The 15,955-nt window shown below is 41.9% G+C and overlaps 1 protein-coding gene across 4 annotated transcripts in view; it reads right to left on the reverse strand.

The window, feature by feature from the left end:
* Nucleotides 1-15,955, reverse strand: part of arhgap32b (Rho GTPase activating protein 32b) — a 120,444-nt gene that overhangs the window by 47,782 nt on the left and 56,707 nt on the right. For all 4 annotated transcript variants that reach the window (XM_068721417.1, XM_068721416.1, XM_068721415.1 and 1 more), the window contains 2 exons: nucleotides 10,473-10,567; nucleotides 10,168-10,252 (listed from right to left, as the gene is read on the reverse strand). In XM_068721417.1, coding sequence (XP_068577518.1) covers nucleotides 10,168-10,252; nucleotides 10,473-10,567 — 180 coding nt within the window. The remainder of the gene's footprint in view (nucleotides 1-10,167; nucleotides 10,253-10,472; nucleotides 10,568-15,955) is intronic.

The following is a 15,955-nucleotide window of genomic DNA, read 5'->3' on the forward strand; positions in this document are numbered from 1 at the left end:
TAAAGAAGCGAGGGGATGGAAGTTTGCAGGAAACGGGAGAGTAATGTTACGATTAAAAATAATGGCTGCTTTCCCATGATGCCATTTTCACACTGGGGGATTTCTGTCACACTGCAGAACCAGAGGGGTTTGGAGTGCAGGTCTGCATGCGGGGCTTCACTGCAGTACATCCGAGCTAAAAGGAGGATGTGTGAGGGAGCTAACTCTAAAAATCATTACTCAAGCTATAAGGACTGAGAAGTGTGATGGGATTTAAACACAGAGGGCGATTTGCTGTGAGGGGATGAGATCGAGACAAAACTAATCCCATTATGAGAATGTTTTCTGTAGTGTAGATGCGCTCACAAAGACTTTACTGAGACACAGAAGTACAAGCTAAAGAGCAGTGACTAAACAAAGAGTAACCCTCAGGTGAAAGGGCACCGAGCTAAACATGGATTTCCACCTTCATGTAGAGTGTATATCGTCCATATGTGCATCCTACTAATTTAGGCCGCTCTGGTTATGCAGTTATCTCACCCTGCTGCAGGCGGTCGGCCCATTACAAACACAAACACAGGTCGTTATGCATGAGGTAAAATGGCCTTTGTTCAAGGTACCTCAACATTCTAGTCTTACAAAAAAATTACCGGAATGCAGAAATTGACAAAAGCATCTTGCAAGAATATTGCAACTTCGACTTTTTTATCCCCCCTTTCATTTTCCGGAGGCCAGAAAAAGGGCGTGAGGCGTTCCGAACACGCTTGGAGTGAAGCGGTTACTCTAGCAGCAAGCTCAGCAGTTTGAAATGTTCCCACGTCCCAGGTATTTTCTGAACGTGCCTTTCCTTTTCCAAACAGTTTCCAATGACGGCTTCTCAGAACAAACCATGTGGCCGGGTTACGTTAGCGGCCCCCGCAGCCTAAATGCACTACCCACATTCAAATGAATGAACAACACTCTTTGCTCAAAACTCATATGAAACCTGTAAAAGGGAGATGGGAGTCATTGCTTTGATATGAGCCAAAAAATGTCAAAATTGGAAAATGTCAAAGATTTTACATAACATATTTTGATACAGTAGGCATTACTTTTTGTAAATGATCACATGTAATTTGGGATTGAAAGTCGCACAGCCTAATGCTAGGCTAATCTGACAGCCCACTTAATGTATCTACAGTCCACTGGATTCAATTTATCAATCTTTAACTGCAACGGCATCTTCTTTAGCTGATCAAGTGTCACATTCAATTTAAAGTATTGATGAAACATGCTAACAGTGTCATGACTAATTGAGCTGGTTTTCCGTCCTGGAGTGGATTTTGTAACACTTCATCGTGTGCATTCTGGCTTTGAGGACAATCACATTTTCAACCCTTTCAAATTGTCCTTCAATATAAGGCCATGAGAGACACAGAGAAAGAGAGAGAGGCTTTGTGTGTGTGTGTGTGTGTGTGTGTGTGTGTGTGTGTGTGTGTGTGTGTGTGTGTGTGTGTGTGTGCGCGCGCGCGGCCTGGCTGGTCTTTTGTTTCCTCTAACAAGGGCAGAATGAGTCCAACCGTTACATCATCCTCTGCTCACAAGGAGTGGAAAGAGGTCCTCTGAATGTGTGATAGAGGGGGTTTACAGGCCATGGCTCGGAGTTTGCTTTGTCCAGACTAACATATGTTCCTGAACAGCTACAACTGATCCAATGTCGACCGTGATTATTCTCTGGGACGCTGCCGTCGGTCGCCCCTGTGCCTTTAAAGGGCAGCCTGCCTCCTGAGTGTGCGCTGCCCGGCGCTGTCTTCAGTATAGCGCTGCAGTTGATGGATTGGGTCCCGCTGGGGGGGGAGGGAGTTCAACTGCATGCATCTCTCTCTCGGCCCTTTGTGAGTGAAAGGAGTGAGTGGGCAGCCGGAGCATATTGTGTCACGATGCTCAGCTAGCAGGGTGGATGCAGGCAGGCGAGTGATGGGAGGTATGGATCACCCCCCACCCTCCCTCCAGACGGTTACCGTCACGTCACAGTCTGGAGGTGGAAGCAGTGGAGACACGTGAGCCGTACAGCAGCACACAGTGTGCTGGCCTAGAGGACGGGCCGAGGGGGGCGTCAATCTTTATCACACGCATGGCCGCATGCATATATACGGACTACTGCTCTCATTCTCCCGCACACTAAAACCACAGCCTTAGTAACTATTGTCCAGATGAGAGGGGAGGGGGGCACTCCTTCACAGCTGTTAAACTCAGACTGATTGCCGTGATTATTGTCGGCCACCCTGCTCCGTCTTTGTCTATCTCAAGCACACATAAGATGTCTAAGGCCGCTTATCACCACGTTTATCATTAATCTATGTCTGCATGGTAGTAACATTCTTCAAAATTGTACTATATCAATTCCTTAGGTGCATTCTACTTCCTGCGTCCACAGCCGTTAAATGTCATGAGGGGAGAAGGCTGGCTGTCTGGCTGTGACCTTAGTACCAAAGCGGAAGCCCTGAAATTACTGTTTTAATGGCTGTTTTTAATGTTTCAATGAATGTTCTTAATTGTTTTTTAATCTCCTTTTCTTTTGCAATAGGTTTTGATGTTTTTAATGCTTTTATGTGAAGCACTTTGAATTGCCTTGTTGTTGAAATGTGCTATACAAATAAACTCGCCTTGCCTTGAAAACAAATGGCAGGAAAATAATTTTGACTTGATGAAAGCCTGTTGAAAAGTAGGGCTGCAACTAACAGACTGTTAAATATATTCTCCATTAAGCGTTTAATGTATGAAATGTCAAAATATAGTGACACAATCCCAATTTCTCAAAATCGGGCTTGGGCAGTAACGGAATACGTGGAGCGACGTTATGCAATTGTCCCTTCTTTAAGGCCCGCCCCTGTAGAACGCAGACATCGTAGCGTAGCTGTGATGTCATAAATCCTGCTGGTACGTCCACTATAGGGCTGGTCAATATATATCCATATTATATTGATATGGTGATGTGAGACTAGATACAGTCAGATTTGTCTTTTCTTGGTTTTTAAGGCTACATTATAGGAAATGACATGTTACAGACTGATCTAGCTGTTCTTTACCCACTTAGTCATTATATCCACATTACTTATGATTATTTATAAAAACTGTCTTTGTGTAAATATTTAGTAAAAGCACCAACGGTACAATATTGCCGCAATATTCACATGGAGGTATTTGATCACAAGCGATTTGAGATTTAATTTTCTTCACATGGCCCAGCCCTAGTCCCGGTGTTGAACTATATTTAAGGTGAGCGCAGACAGACGTTCCTCCTTCAGCAGATGAATGTGAAGACAAACACTGCACATTCATCACTGCACAGTGAAGCCCAAACATCAAAGTGAAGCAAAACATAGTTTTCAGTGCAGTTCCCTTTTAACAATCTCTAAATAACTTCAGACGCTGTTAATCACTGTATATCAAACAGTAGTTGAAAACTGTGCCTCAGTTTTCAGACAGCACCAGCTTGCGTGGTTTGGAACTCTCCATTAATAGTAAAGTGTGTAAGAGCTCGAACCTCAGTGCGGTGTTTGTGCGACGAGACGGGACAAAATGCTAGGTTGTAGATAAACTGTATGGAAGAGCAGGACCACCTGGCACAGCGGGGACAGTAGTGCTGGAGTCAATAAAGCTGTTTTCCTGGTGTCTGACTGAGGACTGTAGCATGTAGTCACTGGCCTGTAGTGCTGGGAGAGGGAAGCTGGAGGCCATTGAACATAGACATTAAGTGGAGCAGAGGCCACGGACAGAGAGATTGTCTGGAGGATAACAGTAGATAGTATTTATACTGAAAAACACTAAATGTTGAGAGGAAGGAGGAGGGAGAAAGTGGCCACTTTATTAGATACACATGCTTAAGGCAAACAGCCAACTCCTTTCAACAGAACGCTGTGCAGCATGTGGTCAGGGTCAACGAGTTCACTCACATTCTAATGTCTACCACTTTAACAGTGATATTGTTTAGTGAAGTGGTTCCGTCATATCGTAAATACCTTCCCCCTGGCAAATTTGATATAATACAAACAATGATCCAGCAAATAAACAAGAAAGGCACTAATAAAACATGCAGCCCAAAGCAGTTTTATGAGCAAACAAAAACAAAAATAGCACAAACTAAGCCTTCTTGATAACTGTCTGTGTCCCGTCATGGTCAGAATTAAGTGATGTGACACAAAGAATTCAGCCTCTCTAGTTATAATTGATGTCACAGCTATGGTCAATTGTGTTGAAAATGTGTCAGAAAAAGTAATTTGCATAAAAACACAGAATGGAGACTGCTGGACTACAATGCTGTCACCTCCATCAACAGAAGACACGGCACCCGAAGGGCTGCATGAGACCTGACAACTAAAGAGTTTTAAGATGAACAGCAGTTTGTCGTCTCCCACAGGCACATACATGAGCTTCATGACTCTCACCCTGTGCTGGTAACCTGATGGAACAACTGTGTCTGACAGTTTAAGAGTCTCTATCCACAGTGCAGGACGTGGAGAACGGAAACTACGGGCCCATCAGCTTTTGTCATTATATCGCTTTCATGCAAGAGGCCCCAAATCCTCCTGACGGATTATAAACTTGATATGGAAATGTACAGTTGCATAAGGGTTAGGCTGACTGTGTCTCTAGTGTAAAGCAAGTAAGTAGGTATAAAGTTATATTCCAGCTGTATATTTGGAGTCACTAAGTACACTTAGGTACAGCCAACCTGGAGTTGTTGGTTCCTAAACTCTTTTCCTGAAGGCATCCATCTCACTGACATGTTAACAGAGCTCAGGGAAGGTACACTTTTTTTTCAGTATTGCAAGACTGTTCGATAAGGCTGGCCGGTTTTAATTTCCCGTATGATAAGAATTTTTCATATACCGTCATAGCCGAAACAACTGCTGTCACTCTTCAACAGGAAGCAAAATATATTGTTTGCCGTGAAGAGCTCTATGGTTGGAGCTACTCAACTAGTGAGAGGGACCCCTAAGTTATGGTTATAACACAACAATTAATAACCCACAACTAACACTCTTTAACAGGACAACACCACAGCACACAACAGTTTGTGACACAGCCAATTTGTCACACTAATAATTGTACATTTATAAAATTTCATCGCCGAACAGCATGCTGGGTACAGCTCGGTAGCTAGCCGTTAGCACAACAGTCTGCTAACAGCTGGGAGAGGCTCCGTCGCGCTACTTAAAGAACAGAAAAGAGCGATGCAGGAGGAACAAAGAGAGACCGGAGATGCACCAATAGAGTCTGTGCCCAAGAGAGGAGCTGTGTCTGCTGTTTGGAAGAGTTTTGGTTTTAAAAAATCCGACGTTTTGCGAGTTTGGAGCCACTGTTGATGCTGCTGGTGGTAACACGAGCAACTTACGTCACCTCAGCAGAAAACGTGAGTTATTTGCATGTGTGTAATAGATGCAATCTGAAATGTACACCTTGAAAACTGCAAACCTATATACGTCATGTTTTTATGTTTGTTAAATTCTCAGTAGCATAACTAAATTATATGCTTATTATACATATTACAAACAAAAACACTTTAAAAACTCAAAAAAATAAATAATTTAATTTTTTTTTGCTTTTTTTTGGTTAGACACATATGCAACGCTGATTAGAGTGTAATATGTGTGGTATTTGTTATAAATGTACGTTGGTACATAGAGGGTGATAAGAAGCTGTACCTGGAGGGTCTTAGGACCCAGTGGAATGTAGGTGAAGAAAGCAGGAAGAGACGGAAGACAAGCCACACAAACGGCTTTTCACCGGTTGCTGCCGGCCGGTTCTTGTGTTAAAAATGTCCGCTTAATAATTAAACGTTCGATAAAATATTTTTCGGCGTTAATTAGTTAATTACCGTGATATACCATGAAACCGGTATAATCTTACAAAATACCGTGATATACATTTTTGGTCATACTCAATTTGACAACAAATGAATGATACATTAGTATGCAATTCCCAATGAGAGTCTGCCCCTGTAAGGTTGTAGTTAGGAACAGTAGTTATTTGGGTGGCTCAATGGATAGAGAGGCTCAACTTCAGAGGTCGGCGGTACGATCCTTGGCTGGTACGAGCCCTGTGTCGAAGTGTCCCACATAGGGATGGGTCAAATGCAGAGAACAATTTCCCCTAGCGAGATGAAGAAAATATAATAAAAAAATATATATATTTCAGAAAAATGCTAACATGCTCATACTCATTAGCACCGAACACAAGACTGATGAGATTATCATTAGTTTTTGGTCACAAACCAAAGTATTTGTCATATTCAAATGTTTGACCTGATACTCGTGCTGGATGAAACGGGAGGGCATCACCAGAGCCAGTAGGCTGTGTAGCTCATCGAGGTTTGTGTGCACATAATTTGATTGCAGTGCAGTTGCAATTTTCGCAAAGAATTGCCAAAACATTTAGAAAATCGTAAAAATATCTTGAACAAAAGTTTTCACACTTGACTGATGCAGAAAAGTGGGTGTTTTAATAAAAGCCAAATCCAGTGGAAACAGATTCAGTGAACAGATCATGACCTAAATGAAGCATGTGACTTCATCGCTCCACACAGATCTGATGAAACCTTCCTCACACTAATACATGAAACAAACACAAATGCCATATTTACATGCAGTTTTCTACATAGTTTTTTACTGTTTGAGGCTCGACTGGCGCTTTTTTAACTACATAATTTTGTTGCGCCCTCTTCTTCTGTAACGGTAAAATGGTTTTCCGACTGGAGAATTGGCGCCACTTACTGTTTATCTCCATGAACCAACTTGATAATCACATGTCAGTAGTGGATGGAAACCAGCATTCATTTTGCAGATTTGATTAAAGTTTGCGATACATTTGGGTGGAAAAGCTGGCTGTACCTTTTGGCTTTGTTGGTTCTACCAACGGTATCAGAGCTCATGAAACACAAAGAAAACTTCTAAATCTAATAAATGTACCTCTAAAGCAAATCAGGAAATGTGCAACACTAGAAGAATAACTAAATATAAATTTGAGGAATGAATCCACTTTGTGTCAGTGACGGCTGAACACAAACAACCCTGTGTAGACAAACATATGGCCAGTAGTGCCTGAAATACCAGTATCATAAGAAACAAAGCTGCCACGCAAGTGCTGCTCTGAATGCAGGCACCCTCCTCTTTGGCCTTCTCCGACTATGACATCCTAATGTTTCCACAACAAAACCTTGCCTGACTCAAACTCTCCTTTGGCGAGGCTTTTTATTATGGAAATGGAAGAATATGTCTCCAAGCAGATGGCCTAACGCCAACCTGAGCCCTGCCTGAGTCCAGCATACTGCACAAACAATCTGTAAGGCTTAACTAAAGACAGAGATTTTAAACTTCACCAGGTGAACCTAAGAGATTTAACGATTTATAACAGACGACAGTTGGCTGTGCTACACACAGTGTTTCAGGGGACGTGTCCATGCGACACACCAATCAAACGACCACAGTGATGAATGGAAAAAGTTGATTTGAGGAAAACTCTCTGAAAGCAATGTTTTCATTCATCAAAAATGCTTTTAAAAAGTATAACCTGTCTTGGCCCAAATAAAAAGAATACATTTGTGACTAATTCATAAAATAAGAATTTTTTTTGGCTGAGGCTAGATTATACATAAAATATACTGATCAACACGGAGAACAAATAAAGAACAATTAATCCCTCAAACGAAGAAGACGCAAGAGAAAAGGCAGGAGCCGTGTCGCCGAATACTAAAACCATGGAGCGGCAAAACAAAAAGACAAGCGTTATGAGAAACCACAGAGGGTAAGACCGCCGTGCTGCTCTGGATGCTAGCACACACACACACAGCTGGGACAACAAAAGGATAACCCATCTACTGACTGCAGGCGAGTGCTTTTAGCCGAGGACTTTCCATTATGCATGTGGTGAATGAATAGATGGTTTCTGTGGTGTAACCTGAGTCACATCAACAAAGAACCTGCAGCTGAAGTAGACAGCGGTAATCGTTTTAGCAAACTCTCTCCCTGTCCTCCGGACAGCACTGTGTAATAATAAATGCAGCAGACTGCTGACCCCTGCTGGTCTCTCAACATCATGACAAAGCTGTCTGAGTGACAACGGTGCACTCTTTATGATGAGATGCCAAAACTGCTAAATTTGGTGTAAAGGAGTGAAAGCTTAAGCTGATTTAAAACCCCTATACAATTCCATCTGTACACCCTCGATGCAAATAGAGCATAGTCGACAGCAATGTGAATCCTAAAACATTTAAGGAGTATTCCAGCAACCTACAGAAAGTGATGTTAATCCCAAGGAGCGACAAAACAATGTTCAAAATCAATGCTACCAAGGCCTACACATCCCAACTTCAAGACTCAAGCATGGATCCTACATTTCCCATAATACAACGCTGTAGTGCATTTCATCAGATGCCTGCTTCTGTCATATCCCACGCCATCGGGGCTGAAACGCAAACTTGCTGTAAAATATCTGAGGTCTCACTCCCAAGTGGGAGAAGAACCCAGAGATATTCCCTATGACATCATCATTTCAAACTTTAGAGAGCTCCTCCCAGAACCACAGAAGACATTACACAGCTGTCTCCACAGGCTGGATAGTTCTACTTGTGATATAACAAATCAAACTTCATGAGTGAAATCAGTGGAGTGTGCCTTTAATTGTACTGATATCGGCAAACTATAATATCACAGCCTCGACAGAATCTACGGAATGACCTATTAACAACTTTTAGCAACTTTTTAAGACGTTCAAATTGCTTTCATCCAAGTTCCGTCTAAATAAAGAGCCACATCTGACAGTCCAAACCAAGGTTTACGTTTTTGTTACATGGTATACATTTGATCCGGTTAGTTTTGGTTTCACATTGCAATTATTCAAGCGCACTAAAGAACTATTATGACGTACCTGCGTCCTGTCCCACTATCACACTGACTGATAGGCTGTATGAATGTCGTCTCCTGAAAGTAATTAACATAGAGTGCTGCAGGAATGAGTCCTAGAACCAGAAATGAGTCAGCAGTTTTGCACTTCCGCATCTTTTGTCTCCATCTATTCATCAGTTTTCATTCAATGGGTTTTTGGTTGGATGTCTGAATCTGAAGAGATTTTAACATGTTCTACGACATAAAATGCTTCCGTAGATACCCCTAACAAGTGGCTAAATAAGATGACTAGGCGTCATCACTAGAACACTAGTCCGTCTTTAGCTTAGTGGTGGTGACGTAAAGTAGTTCCTTTATAGCCTAACGTTAGCTTTTCACTTCTGGCGATTGCAATTACGCTTCAAAAGTCATAAAAGTGGGGTTCATTTGTGAACATTATCTTGCTGAACAAAACTTGTAAGTATCATAAACATTTTATTTGCCACAGAATTTTTTTTCTGCAATAATCCAAAATCATTCACTGATGTGTGTCGAGGGAACAAGTGCGATGCTAACGTCCTTCCAAAAACTCTATCATCGTACATTACATTGGTCTTCTTCCTAGTCATGCTGTCATCAGTATGTCCCCTGTACTATTGCCTTTATTTTGTATTTTCTGTTTTTGTTTTATATTCTACTGATGTTAGGGTTATGTATTGTACAGCATAGGGAGCAAGTATCAAAGTTTTCTGTACTTTGATATCAGAATGCAACTTTGACATAAATATGAATCATAAGAGGCTATATCAGCTACTTGTCTGATTTGTGGGTAGACGCGTATTACTTACGAGTAACCAATCCTACACACAGAACCCTCAGTCAGCTGAGGCGTGTTGAGCTGGAATGAATGAGGTCATGCTGTGGAGAGCCCATTGGGCATTCAAGAAGATGTCAAACAAATGCAAATCATCAACCATATCGACAGCGAAAAAGGATGGAGTCTGCTTGACGTCAATTTGAAGAGGCATGCGAGTCACATTTCTGTCTTTATGAGCATCATCTTTCCAATTCCTCACCCCAGCGGTGCAGAGGAAGAAGTAGAGGGAACGTACGTCTCTGAAGAAACAGCAAGGTTCAAAGCTTCTTCTACACCGTGAGTGACATCCACAGCATTGACAATTATTTCATACAGCCAGCTTCCACCAAAATGTTAAAACCGGTGAAGCAAACCCATCGAGAGCGATCAGTCCATCATCACAAATGTGATGACACTTTCCATTACTGTGCTGCCGTAACTGACGAAGAAAATAGTCAAGGTCTTTACCTGAATTGTACCAAAGTCCACGTTTTCGTAGTGGAAGTGAGCGCACTCTGCCAGTTTCGGGAAGTGGCCCTTGGTGAAGCAAAGTCTGAAAACATGACACACACAGTTTGGTTGGCACTCCATCCTCTGCTCATGATAACACCTCAGAAGTGTGTGTATGACTAGTATTAGAAGAAGAGTGCAGTGCAAACAGAGAAAAGGAGGAGGAAGACACAAAAATAGACTGAGGAACTGGAAACAGACGAGAAACACAGCCAGCTGATGAGATGTGAGAGAGGCGCGTGTGTGTGTGTGTGTGGGCTCACTTCTTGACATTCTTGACCTTCATGCTGGCTGTGCTGCTGCTGCACGAGCGCATGAGGAGCTCCGCCCTCAGCTCGGGGATCTCTGCACTCCTCGCCTAAAACGCAAAGACACAAGAACATCAGCGGTCCAGCTGCAGCACACAAATACGAAACATCTCTGCTGTTTGTCGTGGTGATGGACAAAACTCCGTAGAAACATTTGAACAGCTGACAGGCTTTAAACTTGAAGTCATGTTGGTGAAAGCGTCACTAATGAAATGTCTTTCCTGGTTGTTTGTAAGCAAGAGGGCTGGTGAGCTGGATGGTGAAGTGGTACGGTACAGTTTACCTGATTTAAATCAACAACAACCTTATTCAGATTAAGCCAGCGAGTGAACAAAGGAAATTCAAAACAAAGACATTTACAAATGTAACAATCGAGAGGCCGAGTGAAGCGCCAGGTTGCTTGGGTCAAGTGGTGAATCGTTAAAGCTGCTTGACTTTTAATTTATTGTGAGAGTTCTGGAGCCAAAGCTATACTGCATCCCACTATTATATTAAATGATATTAAAAGATGTGCTGTTTGATGAGCTGCTAGTGCAACTTAAATATTGATTGCTTGAAGACACAAAGACACAATGAGATCAAAAATAAATTCTAATCCTGTATACCTGTGTCAATTGTTCACTTGTATTTTGATATGTCCATCATATTAACAGTGCCATGACCGTTTGTACGGTCGTACCTTCCTTGTGGACTATTTTGTAACGTGAACACTGTACTTCTACTGTTCAATTACCCCTGCCCAAAAAACTAAACCCGCGAAAATCGTGAGATCCCGCGATAATCTGTGTAACAAACACAGATGTATAAAGAGAACAACAAACACATAAAAGGTTACTTTACCTGTCCGATGTTGAATTGATAGATAGATGACAGATAGATAGTAACTTTATTGATCCCGCGAGGGGAAATTATTTAGTTGCAAGCAGCAATAGGTTCCAGAGCAGCAATAGGTTACAGTAAAAATCTTAATATTATATTAAAAAATGCACATGTCACAATACACAATATATACAATTATAATAACAGAATAAAGATATTATATAAAAAAATGCACACTATATACACAGTGAATAGAATAACAGAATAATATTAAATCAACTAAATAAATAAATAATTGATGTTGATTTGGTCATATTTCCCTGTTTTTTGAGACATGTTTATGCTTGGATATTGAATCTTACATTTTTGCGGTCAAAGCAAAATATAAGAAGAAGAGAAGTGTAGAAGAAGAGCAACGACAGAACAATCATAAACCCGACCCGTGGACTCTCACACGCCCTCTTCTTTGAGGCAGAGCAGTGTTTGCCTCTCTGTGCTTTTTCACTGCAGTTTAATGTCAGATCAGCAACACTAAATATGTTCTACACAGACGTGAAACACATTACCTATTCTATGGAAAGAAAGGACATATAATAAAAGTGTCTACAAATATTACAGTGGTGACAAACAATGATAAAGCAAAAGACACGCGCTCAACCCAGTTAGTGAGGGATTCACAATCTGAGGTGAGGCTCAGCTCGTCGCTGCCTCACCTCACTGTCTCCTCTCTGTTTAAACAGGACATGCGCTAATTCAGCAATTTTGATTATAAAAATACTTGAAATGATTGGAATCATACAGAAATTACATTTATAGCACAGATCAGTAGAGAAATATTAATATTTATTTTATTTTAGCATTATTTGTTTTTTTGTTTTTGCCTCACCTGCCTCCCCTGACCGCACGTCCCTGGTCTGAAGACGATTTAGCCTCTGGCTAACGGACAGTAACGGACAGTATTTCGGACAGTATTTCTGGGGATGCGGTGTAGTCGGTAGGTATCCGGATAACCGATATCCGGGTCAAGACTTCCTCTTCCGTGCACAGGTCGTTGTTTACGCTCCGATTAGCAACTCGAGACGCACGAATGGAGTTCACAGACGACACAAGTAGCCAGTTTACACTCAGTTAACAGTTCATTTCTTAGCTAATAAATGGGTTCGGCGGGTTCCCAGATTGCATTTCATCCAGTGAGTTCCACCTCTTTTTCCATCCACGCGGGCCGTTTACCTGCATGCAACCAAAGCCCGCTCAAACGTGACTGATCAATACTACTTGGACTACAGACCTGCTGGTATGTTTCAGTGTTTGGCCACAACATTTACTCCACACAGGGAGGTAACGAACAGTCAGCCGCTCTCCTTTGGTAATGTATTCCTTTACAAAGCACACACGCAATTATTTTTCCATTAAGCTTAAATTACAGAAACATTAACAGAGCCTGTGGAACGTATTTTGGAGTAGGCAGATTTTATCAGTGGATAAAGTCATTGTGGGGTTTTCATTTCAGTAATCTGACAGCAGGTTGTTGGAGGACACCTGGGAGACAAAACAAGGTAAGGTAAGGTAGTAAGGAAAGGATTGATTTACAAAACAGATCTGGTGCTGGCCAAGTGAGGTCAGTGTGATTATGATCAAGTCAAGATGGATAATGTAAAAAGGAAACGAGATGGAGCAGAGCTGGGAAAGTTTCATGGATTCAGCTCGTGACTCCACAGCCAGACGGTCGGTGACAGTAAAGGTGGTATGCAAACGAGGTCACGGAAAGTCTCCACCAAGTCTAACCGAGGAGTTAACCAGACAAAGCTGTCAGAGCCCTGAGAGGGCAGCTGGTTAGAGCTGCAACAATTAGTTAACTGATTAGTCCATCGACAGAAAAATCACTATTTTAATAATCGATTAATCGTTTAAGAAAACATTCAAAACACTCTCTGGTTCCAGATTCTCATTTGAGTGGATTTGATGCCTCTTTTCCATTTAGCATGTTGGAGCTGAGCTCAACAAAACATTTTTTAGTGGACTAACACTCCTACGATGTTGTCAACTGATGGATTAGTTGATTTAATCGACAGAGCTGTAGTCTCTCCACAAAGAATCACATTAAATCATGTGTCTACCAGAGATGTGCTCTTATGTTTCTTGGAAATAAGTCATTCAGCATTGAAAAACAAATAGACTAATCATAAAGGGTGTAGTCCTATTTATGTGTATTGGACAGCTGAAACTGTCCCCTTGGACTATGGTAGGCTGTGTTGCAGGGTTGGGCAACTTGATGAATAATATTGAGTATCAGCTCAATGGTTATTACTAGGCAATTTTTTGTCATTTTATTTTGCAATTTTCTGCCTCCGAAGAATGATTGAGAGACTTGAAACAAAGTGCAGGGCTGGAAAAAAACATTGTGTAGAGACGGAATATTTTTACCTCTAACTCTGTGAATTAAGGATTTAGAACTACCGATTGTTGGAAGAGTGGAAAAACTAACCAAGACAGTTTTGGTGAGTTGTATTTTGTTTCTGTCAAGTTTGAGTGAAGTGTGTTTCACGATCAGTTAACAAGGCAATTAAGCCCGTCTTGAATTGAGAGAGAATATTTCCTTTCTTAACATTTGGTGAGTTTTATTAGACTACAGAAATCTAAGAGAGCCGGTGGAATGCAGCGAGCTCACCACTCATCATCTCCCAGCATTTTTCACTAATTTATGACATTTGAATTGATTAATCAAAAAAATAATCGGCATATTCAGTATCGATGAAAGGAACAGCCCTAATATATAAAGCTTTACAAGCTCAAACTTCACAACTATATGAAGTATTCAGCTTGAGCTACATCAATGCTTTCTACCAGTAAAATGTGTCTGCGTGCGAACGCATGTGTGACCAAAAACAGCCACAGGCATATTCCTTGACTGTGAGACTCAGATGTTTTAAATCAATGTGAAAGCTTTGAACTTGTTCACGCCTATTCCTAGTCCCCGATCACAGCTCTGTGTCAAGGCAAATCTATAATGACTGAAAATGATTCTACTGTTCCCTTTATGAGTGTTTTGTTGCTCTGCGGTCCACACAGAACAGATCTGTCCCATACGGTGCAACAGGGCGTCGGTGTGACGGCTTACACTAAGTTGCTCTGTGCTTCTCATCACCTCCTCGAACCACGGTAGACATGCATAATGCAAGCCGCTCTGGCACAGAGTCCCTCTGCTATCAAATATTGAACAAAGAATATCAAAAGCCCCGCCTCCTGTGATCAATATTCATCAGCCTGGCGAGATTGTTGTTGTTTCTCTCTCTCCGGGTTGCCCGATCGAAGTGAGCACTCGCGATAGAGCTCCAACCACGCGCCAACCATGGGTGGCTCAGCATGTTACCATGGAGACGGCCTCATTTGTCAAAGCGCTGTCGATGCTAAAGAAGCGAGACCCGAACCAAAGATGGGAGGGAAGGAAATAATGAATGACGCTGTCTGGTGAATGGAATGCAGCCTTCGGTGAGACGGGCTGAAATAAACGGATGACACGGGAGCACGCAGAAGAGGTAGAAATCTAGAGAAATCAAAAGGAGTGGGGAAGCTATAGGGCCTGATTTATTTACCAATGTGTGATGGTGGAGGAGACACAGCTGGGCTAGAGGAGAGATACACAACAAATCAATCCACCGGGTTGGAAACGAACGCTGATAAGAGCGTGACAGGCAACAAACAGGCCGATGAGGGCGGTGCGGCGTCATCACTGGATATCAGTGCTCCCTTTCACACATGCACTGCAACCCTGAACTCAAGCAGACATCACACAGAAACTGTACGGGTGAACGCAAATGTCCGAGTCAGTCGGACCGGACATTAAACAGACTTTTACCCTGCCCTCCCCGGCTACAAAGTCTGTGGAATGTCCGACTGAGTTTCTATCTTGCGGCTGGTGCAAAACCGCAAGAATGCAAACGTTCCGGGGGGGGCACACAGCGGCTCAGACGGTAACATCACAGCCACACACACACACACACTTGTCGTCAGTATGGAAGTTCTTCGGTGTGAGAGAATTTGCCACAACTGCAGGTCTAAAATCCTCCATGTTTAAATGTCATCTTGTAAAGGAAAAAAAAATGTTTTTGGCGAGAAACCTGAATAAACACAAATGAAGATGTTTTCACAGCAATATAAAAAAGATATTAAAGCGGGAATTATGATCTGTTTATCTTCCCAACACTAGCTCTAAGCAGCTTATAATAAATAATTAAAACTAGTTACACCAAGACTTTCTTTAATCAAATCAAACATCTGTTTCCAAATCATTTGAATTGTTTGTTTTTATACAAATAACCACTACAGATGAGAATTGTTGAGTTTACACCTGGCACCTTGCTGTAAATTAAACTTCTTAGAAAAAAAAAGTCGTAGTCGGTCAACAAATCGGTGCATTTCTAACGAAGACGCCAACGAAAACGTCTAACCGGAGCGACAGCGAGATTTGGAAACTTCCATCGGTGATGTCTTGTTGTGTGCTACCTGTGTTAAAGGGCAACGTCCGGACCCGATACTCTGGACAAGTTCATACGTATGAGTGTAAGTTGACCTGAGAGAAGAGCAGGACATTGATGAGCATACTCAGCAAAAAACTGTTA

The sequence above is a fragment of the Cebidichthys violaceus genome, unplaced genomic scaffold, assembly GCF_023349555.1.
Source record: "Cebidichthys violaceus isolate CVI_PGR_0920_01 unplaced genomic scaffold, fCebVio1.0.p SCAF_27, whole genome shotgun sequence".
NCBI lineage: Eukaryota > Metazoa > Chordata > Actinopteri > Perciformes > Stichaeidae > Cebidichthys > Cebidichthys violaceus.